The 12212-nt window shown below is 38.1% G+C and overlaps 1 protein-coding gene across 1 annotated transcript; it reads right to left on the reverse strand.

Annotated features, from left to right (window-relative positions):
* Positions 1-105: 105 nt before the first annotated feature.
* On the reverse strand, positions 106-9434 carry LOC107653679 (sodium/potassium-transporting ATPase subunit alpha-1). The gene is made up of 22 exons (XM_016440474.1): positions 9351-9434; positions 9088-9201; positions 8902-8961; positions 8035-8238; positions 7798-7911; positions 7577-7711; positions 6397-6514; positions 6045-6313; positions 5655-5963; positions 5377-5511; positions 5100-5292; positions 4838-5013; positions 4417-4553; positions 4178-4328; positions 3918-4086; positions 3678-3832; positions 2677-2800; positions 1013-1158; positions 786-916; positions 594-695; positions 419-510; positions 106-226 (listed from the first exon to the last, which is right to left on the reverse strand). The coding sequence occupies exons 1-22, from the start codon at positions 9360-9362 to the stop codon at positions 198-200; spliced, it is 3075 nt and encodes a 1024-aa protein (XP_016295960.1). The 5' UTR covers positions 9363-9434; the 3' UTR covers positions 106-197.
* Between the last annotated feature and the right edge of the window lie 2778 nt (positions 9435-12212).

Below are 12212 nucleotides of genomic sequence, written 5' to 3' on the forward strand. Positions count from 1 at the left end.
AATCTGGGCAAAATGTCATTTGGGTCACTATTTTCATTGCATCTTTTCAGATTCATAGTGCATAATGAAGACACAAATACAAATTCTCTTCTAATTTGACGTATTTATTGATTGAAAATTACCAGATTCTGTATCATTTTGAAAATATCAAAAAGAATGTCTTCTTGCATATGTTTGCAACAGAAAGTTTTCTTGTTTCAGTAGTATGTTTCTTGTTCCACCCAGCCTGAAACAAAACAGCACAGATATGAGAGCTAGTTCATTCACTGCAAAATAACAAATACTCCTATGAAAGTTATCGTTATTATAGATCCCATTCAAAACCCAGCTTTCCTCTTGTTAGCTTTAAAATGAAAACAAACATAGTTGTTATCAACATCAAAGTCTGCCAGCATGTGTTAGGAATATCTGTTATTACCTCCTGGGCTCCGCCTAAGGATGTATCTTCTAACTTCATCATAGACGAAGATGAGCAGTGAGTATGGGAAGGCACAGAACCACCAAGATGGTCTAAAACATAATACCAAAGTTAAATTGGGTTTTCAAGGTCAGCTAGATTTTCTTAGTGCAAAAGACTAGTTATGTCCACTTACTTGAGAGGATACATTCTCAAAGCAATGTCCATGCCTGGGCAGTAGGACAAGAAAGCTGCCAGAGCAGTTTCCTCAAACAGACCAAAGATGAGGATTTTGTTTCTAGAAAAGAAAAGTGGTGACACGGCCTATAAAACAATCCAGTATAACACATATTGCACAATTTTATGGCTGGACCCTTTGTTTACATACCTCATTCCCTGCTGTACAATGGAATTCCTTCTGGTCTTGCAGATGATCAGATCGGCCCACTGCACAATCACAATACTGGCGAAGAATGCTGTGTGGCATGTGAACTCCACAATCTTTCTGCGCTCATATGTCTGGAAGAATAAACAGATGAGCCATATTTACATGACTGATACCTCACATTTGGTTTTTTTTTTTTGTTTTTTTATGTATACAGTTGTGACACCTACCCATTGCTGGCCATAGCTATCTTCCAAGTCATTGAGATATTTATCATCCCAGTTGACTCGAATTCCTATTAAATCGGAGGGCAGGAATCCGTTCTCGGCAAGAATCACAAAGTAGGCAAAGAACCCTGCAACTGCTTGCATCATACCTAGAAATAAGTATGATGACATTGAAATTAAAGTTTACAGGGTCTGTCAATAGATTAAAATAATTGTGTGTAACCGACAATCAAGCGCTTGTTTTATTTGCATGTATTTATGTAATGTACAGCATTTATTTTTTTGAATTTTAGTATTCCATTACTTAATCAGTCCAACCAAGATTTTTTTTCTGATTTTTGTGGTCTAAAATGACTGAATTTGCAACGACTTTTCTCAAAAGTTGTGGCAATATTTGCAGCACTCGTGTTGTTTTGCCGTGAAAATATACCACAGACAACATTCTTGTAACATTTATATTACTTTTCTGACCTCAAGAACACGCATGAAAATGTTTTTCTTTTATACATTGTCTAAAGCAGGGGTGCCCAAACTCGGTCCTGGAGGGCCGGTGTCCTGAAGAGTTTAGCTCAAACCCCAATTAGACACACCTGAACTAGCTAATCAAGCTCTTACTAGTCATACTAGAAACATCCAGGCAGGTGTGTTGAGGCAAGTTGGAGCTAAACTCTGCAGAACACCGGCCCTCCAGGACCAAGTTTGGGCACCCCTGGTCTAAAGGCAAAAAAAAAAAAAAAATTCTGACTATTATTTCATGCTTTAAGTATTTGGTGTTGTTTAATAAAAACCATAGTGAATGCAAAAATAATTGAAAACACATAAAATTGGTTTTCCTTCCTTTCTTCTCTGTGATGAGCGGTGTCAGAAACAAAAAGTAGTGCAGCCACTGTGTTTAAAGGGTAACTCTGGAAACCTCTATTTCTGCTGTTCCATAAGCACCACCGACTGTCAAAGAGTAAATTTGCATTTTCATTCAGTGTCTACACAACTCATTCGGTCATTAGAGAGTGCATGGGCCTCTTTTACACAGCATATAGGCAGTGCTGATAAATTGAAGTGGTTGATGGAAACGATGTTGTCACACAACGCGTCTGCGGGAAATCTGTGGCAATTTAGAACAATTACAAGCTCCTCCAAATATTGCGGAGTTAGCTTGATTTTGCATTATATTCTAACTCAGGAAATCCTAGAGGGACTGCTTAATTAATAGTTTCTTTAAAATAAAAAAGACAGTAGGTGGCGCTGTTTGTACTTCTCAGGTGAACTCAGGGCATTGCTGATATAGCAATTACTACGTTTTGTTTATTACATTAATGCACTGACTAAATATATAGCCACACTTCTTGGTTGTCATGCTTGCTGGCAGATTTGTACACACACACGATTTAGAATTTCAAAATATAGCTGTTAACCAGCATGGAGTCTCTAATGAAATAAAACCAAATAACACTTAAAGATGCTTTTGCAGCTAGCCTGCTGCACATTAGTAACATCGAAAGTGTGTTTAGTTCGTAGGTGATATTTTGTACATTAAGCTTCCATAATATTTAAATTAAATGCTATGCTAAGAGAAAACATCACAATAGCGTAGTCCTTCAAAACCAGGACAAAGAATGAACATAGCGCTAACATTAATGAATGTCTTTTTGGAATAGCCATGCTCTTACCAATTTGACCGTAGGCCATACTGATTAGCCTCTCATTCACCAATTTATCTGTTTTAGCGTTTCTGGGTTGTCTCTTCATGATATCACTTTCAGCAATTTCATAGGCCAATGAGATAGCAGGAACCTGTGGAAACATTAATCAACAAATCAAAATATAGCTGCAGCCAATTACAGCATGCATTACACCACCAGAAGCAAGCATAACCATCTAAGTAAAGCACAGTTACATAGGACACCATTACCACAATTTTAAGCCAATAGGTTCACAGATAATAAGTAGAACCATTTCTTTACATTTTTGACCATTTGGGGGAGCTGTCAAAAAGTCATAGTTAAGGACATGGAATTAATTTTTCAATAAAATTCAAAATGGTCAACAGCCAATATGGCTGACACCAGAAAAATGGACATCACTGTTTGTGAAGAGTTATGAACAGAGTCAGAGCATTACACTTAATTATTTGGAGTAATTTTCAGTTTTTCTGACCAGTAGTGGCACTAAATACAAACTTACACAATGGCTGCAACTACAAGGTTTCATCCAATGCATCCAAGCATTGCCATGACAAGGCCAAACCTCCTGGTTGGGATGCTATTCACTGGCATGGTCTAAAGATTATCTGTCCCAAAGCTAGGGAGGATCTGTACGCTAGTTTGTTTTCAAGACATTAAAGATGGTTGAAACTATGATCCAATGAATCAGAAGAAAAAAACAACATGGTTCAAAGGTTATTTCCAAAAATGTGTCAAACTTTGAGCTGTTGGTGGCACTACGGGGTCTGAGAGGGCAACCAAAGTCAAACTGAAGGTCAGGCCTTCCCCAATCAGTTTACGAAATATCAAAATGTTTTACCCTAAGGATCTAGGGACTGCCAAACCAAAGAAAATGAAGAAAACTAATCTAATCTATACAATATGGTGTCTATGCCCCTTCAGTGTTTGGCCCCTGATTCCCGTACTGGAAAATATTCTGTATCAGTAAAATGTGTCCTTTCACCTACCATGTCAGTCCCCAGGTCAATACAGAGAATGGTGACGGTACCCAAAGGTAGAGGAATATTAGCAATGATGAACAAAAGGAAGGGTGAGATCTCAGGGATGTTACTGGTCAGCGTGTAGGCAATGGACTTTTTCAAGTTGTCAAAGATCAGACGTCCTAAAGTTGAAGACGTTTGAGAAATAAGTGTCAAAATAAACTTCAGAAATCCTCAGTCAATAACATTTTCAATAAAATGTCATACCTTCTTCAACTCCAGTGACAATTGAGGCAAAGTTGTCGTCCAGAAGGATCATGTCAGCAGCCTGTTTGGAAACATCAGATCCAGCGATACCCATAGCCACACCAATGTCAGCCTTCTTCAGAGCAGGAGAATCATTGACACCATCACCGGTTACGGCTACAATGGCACCCTGATAAGAGGAAAAAATGCATTAAAAGTGTATCTGCTGGGCGAAATTGTCTAGTATCAATATGATTGGATAGACAACTCTCTAATGGTACCTGTCGTTGACACCCTTCCACAATGATCAGCTTTTGTTGTGGAGAAGTTCTGGCGAACACAATTTCTGTATGGTGTTTCAGGATATCATCCAGCTCTTCTTCACTCATATTCTTCAGTTCACCACCATGGACCACACAGGCCTTAGCATCTCTAGAGATACACTTTGTATTAGCATGCTTCTAGAGCAAATTCAAAACTTGGTGTCCATTAAATGTTTTGTTAGAGATTGCCAGTATACCTTGGATTAACCTCTCCAACAGGGATGTTCAAACGTGCAGCAATGTCTTCCACAGTCTCATTCCCTTCAGAGATGATACCAACACCCTTTGCAATAGCTTTAGCTGTAATTGGATGGTCACCAGTAACCATGATTACCTGAAATATAAGATTTTGAATTATAATTTGATTAATTTATTGTACATACAACAAGTATGAACAAAATTGAATATGCTGCAACATATTCACAAATATTTAATAAAAAATGGATCTTGAACCAAGAACAACTTCTTGATTCAAGACCTTTTACAAATAGCCTTGTTTTTGGATGGTCACTAGTAACCTGTGATAGAAGACATAGATGCTTGATCATATGATTCATGGTATAATATAATAAGTAAATATAATCAAGCCATCAGTCTTGAATCAAGGTGAAACAACACCTTGATTCCTGCACTCCTGCACTTGCCCACAGCATCTGGTACAGCTGCACGAGGAGGATCGATCATGGATATGAGGCCAACAAAACACAGGTTCTCAGTTGGGAAGTTCACTTCTTCAGAATCAAATGCAAAACCCTCTGGAAATTGGTCATCAGGGAGGCTAAAGTGGCAGAAACCTTTAAAAGAACACTTCATTAGTGTACATAGTCATAGTTTTGTCTGCAACAACTCCACAAGGTGAACTTCATAATGTTGGCTTTACCCAGCACTCTTTCTCCAAGACCTCCGAGTTCTACATAAGCATTTTGGAATGAATCTTTAATTTCATCGTCCAAAAGCTGTTCTTTTCCTTGAATCAAAATGGAGGAGCATCGATCCAAGATTCTCTCAGGGGCTCCCTTCATCACCAGCAGGTGCTTAGACTCTGTAGAATTGGGATTCTTGTGGATTGAGAGCTAGAACAAAATATATTAGGGGCTGTTACAAAGGTCAGTCAAATGAAATCTGTAAATTTCCAAAGAATAATTCAACAAAAATACCTGATACTTGTTGGTGGAGTTGAAAGGGATCTCAGCAATCTTTGGGTACTTCTCTCTCATTTCAGTGACTGAACCACAGCACAGCTCAATACACTTCAACAGGGCAGACTCTGAGGCATCGCCAGCTGTGTCTCGCTGCAAAAGATTTCTTTCTTTTACTGATAGTGTGTTGATGGACATACATTTGATGGACTTTTACAAGTCACTCTAAACGTAAATCATCTAAATGTTTCTCAAAATATTTTTAAAGTACTAAATATTGAGATGCTCAAGCACACCTTAAGGATTGGCACATGGTTTTGATCAGCAAGGAAGACTGCACGGTTGCACAAGCCAGCAACACGTGCAAGAGCAGACCAAGTTGGAGAGCTCCTGTCAAATGAGGTTCCACTCTGGTTCTCTGTGGTGTCTGCTTCATGAATCTGGTTGTCAAACCACATGTGAGCGACGGTCATTCGGTTCTGGGTCAAAGTTCCAGTCTTGTCAGAGCAAATGGTGGAGGTCGAGCCAAGAGTCTCCACAGCTTCAAGATTCTTCACCAGGCAGTTTTTCTTCGCCATACGTTTGGCAGTCAGGGTTAGACACACCTGCATTAAGTTACAAGTTAAGTAATAATTATTGGCTCAAGTGAAGTGTACTTTGGCTCTGTACTTTGAATTATGACTTACAGTAACAGTGGCAAGGAGTCCTTCAGGTACATTAGCGACAATGATTCCAATCAGGAAGATGACAGCTTCCAACCACCCATATCCAAGAATCAGGGAAAGAATGAAGAAGCTGACACCCAGGAAGACGGCTACACCAGTGATGATGTGGATAAAATGCTCAATCTCTTTAGCAATTGGTGTCTGTCCACCTTCCAGACTAGAGGCAAGAGTGGCGATACGACCCATGACAGTACGGTCACCGGTGTTGATGACAATCCCTCTGGCAGTACCTATTGAATATTGTAACTTTTAATTACATAATTCTGACATTGTTTTTGTAATCCAACACACTTCAGCTGTTTTATCTTTGTACCTTCAACACAGTTGGTAGAAAAGAATGCAATGTTTCTAGTTTCCAGGGGATTTTCATTGGAGAAGTCAGGAGTACGAGTCTGGGGCTCAGATTCACCAGTGAGTGAAGAGTTGTCAACCTTGAAAGGAGGAATGCAAGAATAACATTAATATCCATGTTGGTCCAGGATTGCTGGTTATTATTGGTTTGGTATTGGTCTAGTTCAGGGGTGTTGAATCCTGCTCCTGGCGGGCCTCTGTCTTGCAGAGTTTAGCTTTAACTCTAATAAAACATAAATGAACCAGCTAATTAAGGTCTTCAGGTATATATATAAACTTCCAGGAAGGTGTATTGGGGCAAGTTGGAGCTAAACTCTGCAGGACAGTGGCCCTCCAGCAGCAGGTTTGGACGGCCCTGGTCTAGCTTGTTTACCAGCATAGACAACTTGTTCACCAGCAAATGATTTGCTGACTTGAAGAAATCTTTCTGTTTGCACTACTTAAAGGTGCACTAAGCAATATTTGAAAAACGCTTTTGACCACAGTGTTGGACCAAGCCCCAAAACACACTCGCTGCCAATCAGCAGTAAGAGAAGAGGAGAAGAGAGCACTCAGCGAGTGCACAGGATGGATATTAGCTGATTGACTATAGATAGCAAGAGATGGCAGATCAAAAAGAGGAAGATTTCAGAGGAATAAACATTAAAAAGAAGGGTTACGATCAGGCAAGAGTTGGACCCGCGTAAATATCGGAGCAGCTTTCCAGCGGTGGAGAGAAATAAAAGAGCGGGAAGGCCTGGAATCGGATGTCGAGGTTGTTTTGATTCTTTTTGATAGGTGAGTTATGTTGTTTTTGCTTTTTCACACAACTAATCTGTGTTGGCTTTTGCTTGAATATGCTGCAGGTATAGCAGATTCTGCCATCGTCGCTGCAGGGTTGTGTATGTACTTGTGGGGCGGAGTTATCAAAATAGGGGCGAGGTCCTGTTGGGGTATGGGCTTGTTTGTTTTGGTGCTTTCAAATATCAACATCGTTTGGCAAAATTTGCTTAGTGCACCTTTAAGATTCCTGGTTGGTGAAGACACCAGCATACCTGCATCCCCTTCTGGTGACCAGCATTCAAAATGCAGCTTAACTATGTAATTCTTTTCAACAGTGGGAGTATGTTACTTTAGCCATTCTGATAAGCTTTATGTCTTACCTTGCATCCATGTGCAGTGATGATACGAAGATCAGCTGGGATTCTGTCTCCACCTTTGACCTCCACAAGATCACCAGCTACTACCTCCTCAGCATTGATACTATTTTTCTCTCCATCACGCACAACCAGGGCTTGCTACAAAATCATATTGTATTAGAATTAATTTTTTTTTTGTGTGAGAGCTACAATGTTTTATCGGAATAACTTTTGCATGTCAGTACCTGAGGAACAAGGTTCTTAAAAGACTCCATGATTTTAGAGCTCTTGGCTTCTTGGTAGTATGAGAAGCATCCTGTTATTATGACAACAGCAGCAAGCACAATTCCCAGGTAAAGCTGCAAAATCAAACAGGTTCATAGTGGGGCTAATTATGCTACTGAGAATTATGTGATTCACTGTGTTTGTTGACATATGAAACATTTATGCATAAATATAAGAAGATTTTTGTTCCACTGTACATTGTCATTAGCAGGTTCATCTTCGGAGGCAGCCTGGATACCGTATGCCAGAAAACAAAGGATTGCACCAATCCACAGCAGCGTTGAGAACCCACCAAAGAGCTGTTTACAGAACTTGACCCATTCTGGAGTTGTAGGAGGTGGGGTCAGGGCATTGGGCCCATCACGAGCTAAGATCTCCTTTGCACGAGAAGAGGACAAGCCCTGCCAAAAATAATAATAATATAATAATAATAAAATAACAATTTGTTACAAGTTGTTGCATGGTGAGTGAAGCTTAAAACAAAGGCTTTTATTTAAAAAAAATATATATAAACATAAACTCAAGGGAGATTTTGTAGGATAACTAAAAGGGGACATGCTGTCCTTGAGATGTTGGAGTTTAATGAAGGTCAGGGTGGGGCAGAAGGTTTGATCCAGGTGGGGCTGGAGCAAAATGGCAGTGCCGCACTTGCTTATGTCCGGGTTTGCTCCAGGACAGTTAGCAATAATTTACTCAAATAATATTATGCACATAGGTTTCAAATCCATAGCTTTCATAGATTATTTGCAAGTACTTGTATTAGAAGTTTTCCATTACAACATATAATCGGTTTCAATTACATAATCATTTCGATTTGAACATGCCTGCTGGTAAACTTCTTGCACAGATGTCATGTATAAATTTTTTAGAGTAAAAGTGCTTTGATTTGACAGAGAAGACATATTGAGCTTAACAATCCAAAATTTCAATGAGGTTACCAATTTTTCAAAGGTAGATAATAACAACAATAATTTATGTAATTCTAAGAAGATAAAAGATGCATATGATTTCATATGATATCATTTTAAATACATAATGTTTCCCAAAAGTGTCACTAAGCTCACCCTGGTCGGGTCAGTGCCGTATTTGTGGTGAAGCTCATCCATTGTCAACTTGTGGTCATCCTGCAGAAGCAAAAAGAGCCTTTAAATCTTAGTTTCCCACAGAACTGATTATTGTTAAATGGAATGTTAAAAGTATTTTAATGCAATGTGTATTTTTAAAAATGTATTTATATATGAATTTCCTACCAGATCCACTTCTTTTTTAAGATCGTCCATGTCCTTCTGCTTTTTTTTCCCTTTTTTTGGCATTTTTGCTCCATCCTCTGAAGTTGCTGCCAATTTGTACTTATCATTCCCCGTCTATCAAAAATAACGATACTTAACATATGCAACTAACACATTAACTTAGTTAAACAAAGCAAATGAGAGAGAGAGAGAGAAATAGAGCAATAAAAGCAAATGTGCAATGAAACTGGCAGTATAATAAATCATAGTCATAGTCCACTCACTCCAAGCCCCATTTTCCTCGTTTATTTAAATTTAAACTCTGGAGCGTTCAGATTTTAGATGTCGTAGTCCTCCTGAAAGCCTCTCCAAAGACAAAAAGCTCCTGTGTGTCCAAGCAAGGTTCACAAAATTTATACCCTGCCAACTCACCTGTTTCAGGGAGGAGTTGTAAGAAGATTAGGGAGGAGTTTTGGTTGCTGTCATGGAGTTTTAACATTTATTCAACCTTCATCTGTAAAGCTAGGTCATGTCATTGACATCTACATGAGGAACGAGCTTACTCAATATTTGAAAAGACCTGTGGTAGTTTGCACATAACAGTTTATTATAAAACTTCCGTGTGCACTGATTTGTCTTTAACATTGAATTTCTCTGCATTTATAAATCATTTATTAGTCTGGCACCACCTGATTTTTATGACTTTTGGCCACTTCTCCATTTCAAAGGTAAGTGCTGAATGACTGTGTAAATTGTGTCCTTTGGCATTCAACACCCAGTAATAAATCTGATAAAATCAAACTATGCTTTTAGGCTACAATCTCATATCTCAAGCATTCTGAATGTGAGTTTGGTATACTTTTTGTTTGTGTTTTGTAAACGTCTCGCTATCTTTTCTCTGTCAACAGTGGATTAAGTTTAGTCTATATTTATGCTTTTCTACAGCATGCCACCACTTATACGTCTGTGAGCATGGATTGCACATTTCCTTTTGAGTTTGCATCCATTAGTTTGGTAAATACTCCAAGAAAACCAGGATCAGCTGGTGCTGCAGCTCAGAGAGGCCTATAAATGACAGCATGTGTTAGGAAGATGAGAATGAACTGTGGACATTGAAGGTGAAATCAGGGTTGTGGGAATGTCTCTCTGACAGTCATAAACGATTCAAGCATAAATCGGTGTTGCTGGTTTTGTGGTTACATTTTAATATTTTTTTTTCCTCATAAAGGTCTAGCACTCATTAACTTGGGATCATGAAATGGCACTTTAAAGCAGCTGCCCAACCTGTTTTAAGGAAGCAGTCCCGTTTCTTAAAGGAAACATTATATACTAAAGTAGGCGGTCTGCCTGTGTGTTACTTAGAATTCACGTGAATAAAACAGAATTTGTTACTTTGCAAGAAACAAGTGCACCAGTCTATTTTAGTCTTTGGAAATAGCAATGCCTGGATCAAATCGCACACGGTAATAGCTAATAATACCCTTAAACAGTGAAAACTATCATTTAGTAAACTGGTTCCAGTGCTTCATCCAATAATTGGTCTGTCTGATACAGGGATTATTCTCAAAATGAAAGGACAATGGGATGTAGTCTTTCACTGTACAGTGAAATGTGAAGGGGGAAGGGGCTCATACTGCGACACACGTGATTACAGCAGGGGCTCTATGGATGTGAGCAGAAATGGCAAACAAAATCTTTAGTTCTCTTAACGGAGGGAAATGCAATCTAATCTAATCTAATATTTTTTGGTAATATCTGGCCCATAACATCATAACACAACACAACTCAGCTCAACATAATTTATTGTTGTGAACAGTTGAAGTAAATATATTTTCCCAATCGAAAATAAAACATAAATATATAGACATATAAATATAATATACCGCCTTGGCTATATATTATGTACTTGCAAGGTTCTCTCAAAGTTTTTCCAGTAACATTTCATTTCCAGCACAACATTTCATTTCATTTCCAGCACTTTCATTCAGAGTTATCTAGTCTTTAACAATGTTCTCAGAACATTTGCACAAAAATGTTATTTATAAATCATTCATGTAACATTTTTTTTAAAACATTTCAGTTCATCTAACTTTTTTTTTTTATGTTACTACTTGTTTCAGAACATTTAGAGAACATTTAAAAGTAACATTCCCATAATGTTTGAAAAAAAATGATAAAATGGAATGTTCCCTTAACATTCACTTAAAAAAAAAAGACGTTTTTTTTAAACATTTAAAAAACTGGACGTTTTGAATGTTCAGAGAACATTCAGAAATGTTTTCAGAACTTAATGGATACGTTAGCAAAACTTTCTTAGAACATATAGATAGATAGATAGATAGATAGATAGATAGATAGATAGATAGATAGATAGATAGGTAGGTAGGTAGGTAGGTAGGTAGATAGATAGATAGATAGATAGATAGATAGATAGATAGATAGATAGATAGATAGATGTGTGATGCAAAGATGAATTTTCAGCATCATTACTCCAGTCTTCAGTGTCACATGATTCTTCAGAAATCATTCTAATGTGCTGATTTTCTGCTCAAGAAACATTTCTGATTATTATCAATGTTGAAAGCAGGTGTGTTGCTTCATATTTTTGTGGAAACCATGGATTCTTTGAGTTCAAATAGAAATCTTTCAACATTATTGTTAATTTACTGTACCATTGCTGAATATATATATATATATATGTGTGTGTGTGTGTGTGTGTGTGTAGTCACCCCAAATGAACACTTTGCATTTTTTCTGCCGTTTCTTTATTTTCAACAGTATGGATGTCAGTGTTGTAAGTGTGCTGCTCATGGCCGTGCAGTAAGGACTGTAGAGTGTCTCTAAGAGCTGCTTACTCTCTCAGGCATGCAGCTGTGAGCATGGAGGGAAATGTCAGCCATAGACACTCTGGAATCAAGAATCTGATTTTAGAAGAAGGTTGTCATAAGGTATGTCAGCACAATTCAGTGACATTAAAAAAAGTCTATTCATATTCAGGAATTGTTGGGCCAAAAAATTTTAATTAATTTCTTCACCCTCGTGTCATTCCAAACCTGGCCTTCTGAAGGATACGGAAAGTGAATTGGGATGTGTGCTGTCAATGTATCATAACAGTAGTCAATCTAATTTTGTTTTGCTATATTCTT

This window comes from Sinocyclocheilus anshuiensis, unplaced genomic scaffold (assembly GCF_001515605.1).
Source record: "Sinocyclocheilus anshuiensis isolate Anshui unplaced genomic scaffold, SAMN03320099.WGS_v1.1 scaffold175, whole genome shotgun sequence".
In the NCBI taxonomy this organism is placed as follows: Eukaryota; Metazoa; Chordata; class Actinopteri; order Cypriniformes; family Cyprinidae; genus Sinocyclocheilus; species Sinocyclocheilus anshuiensis.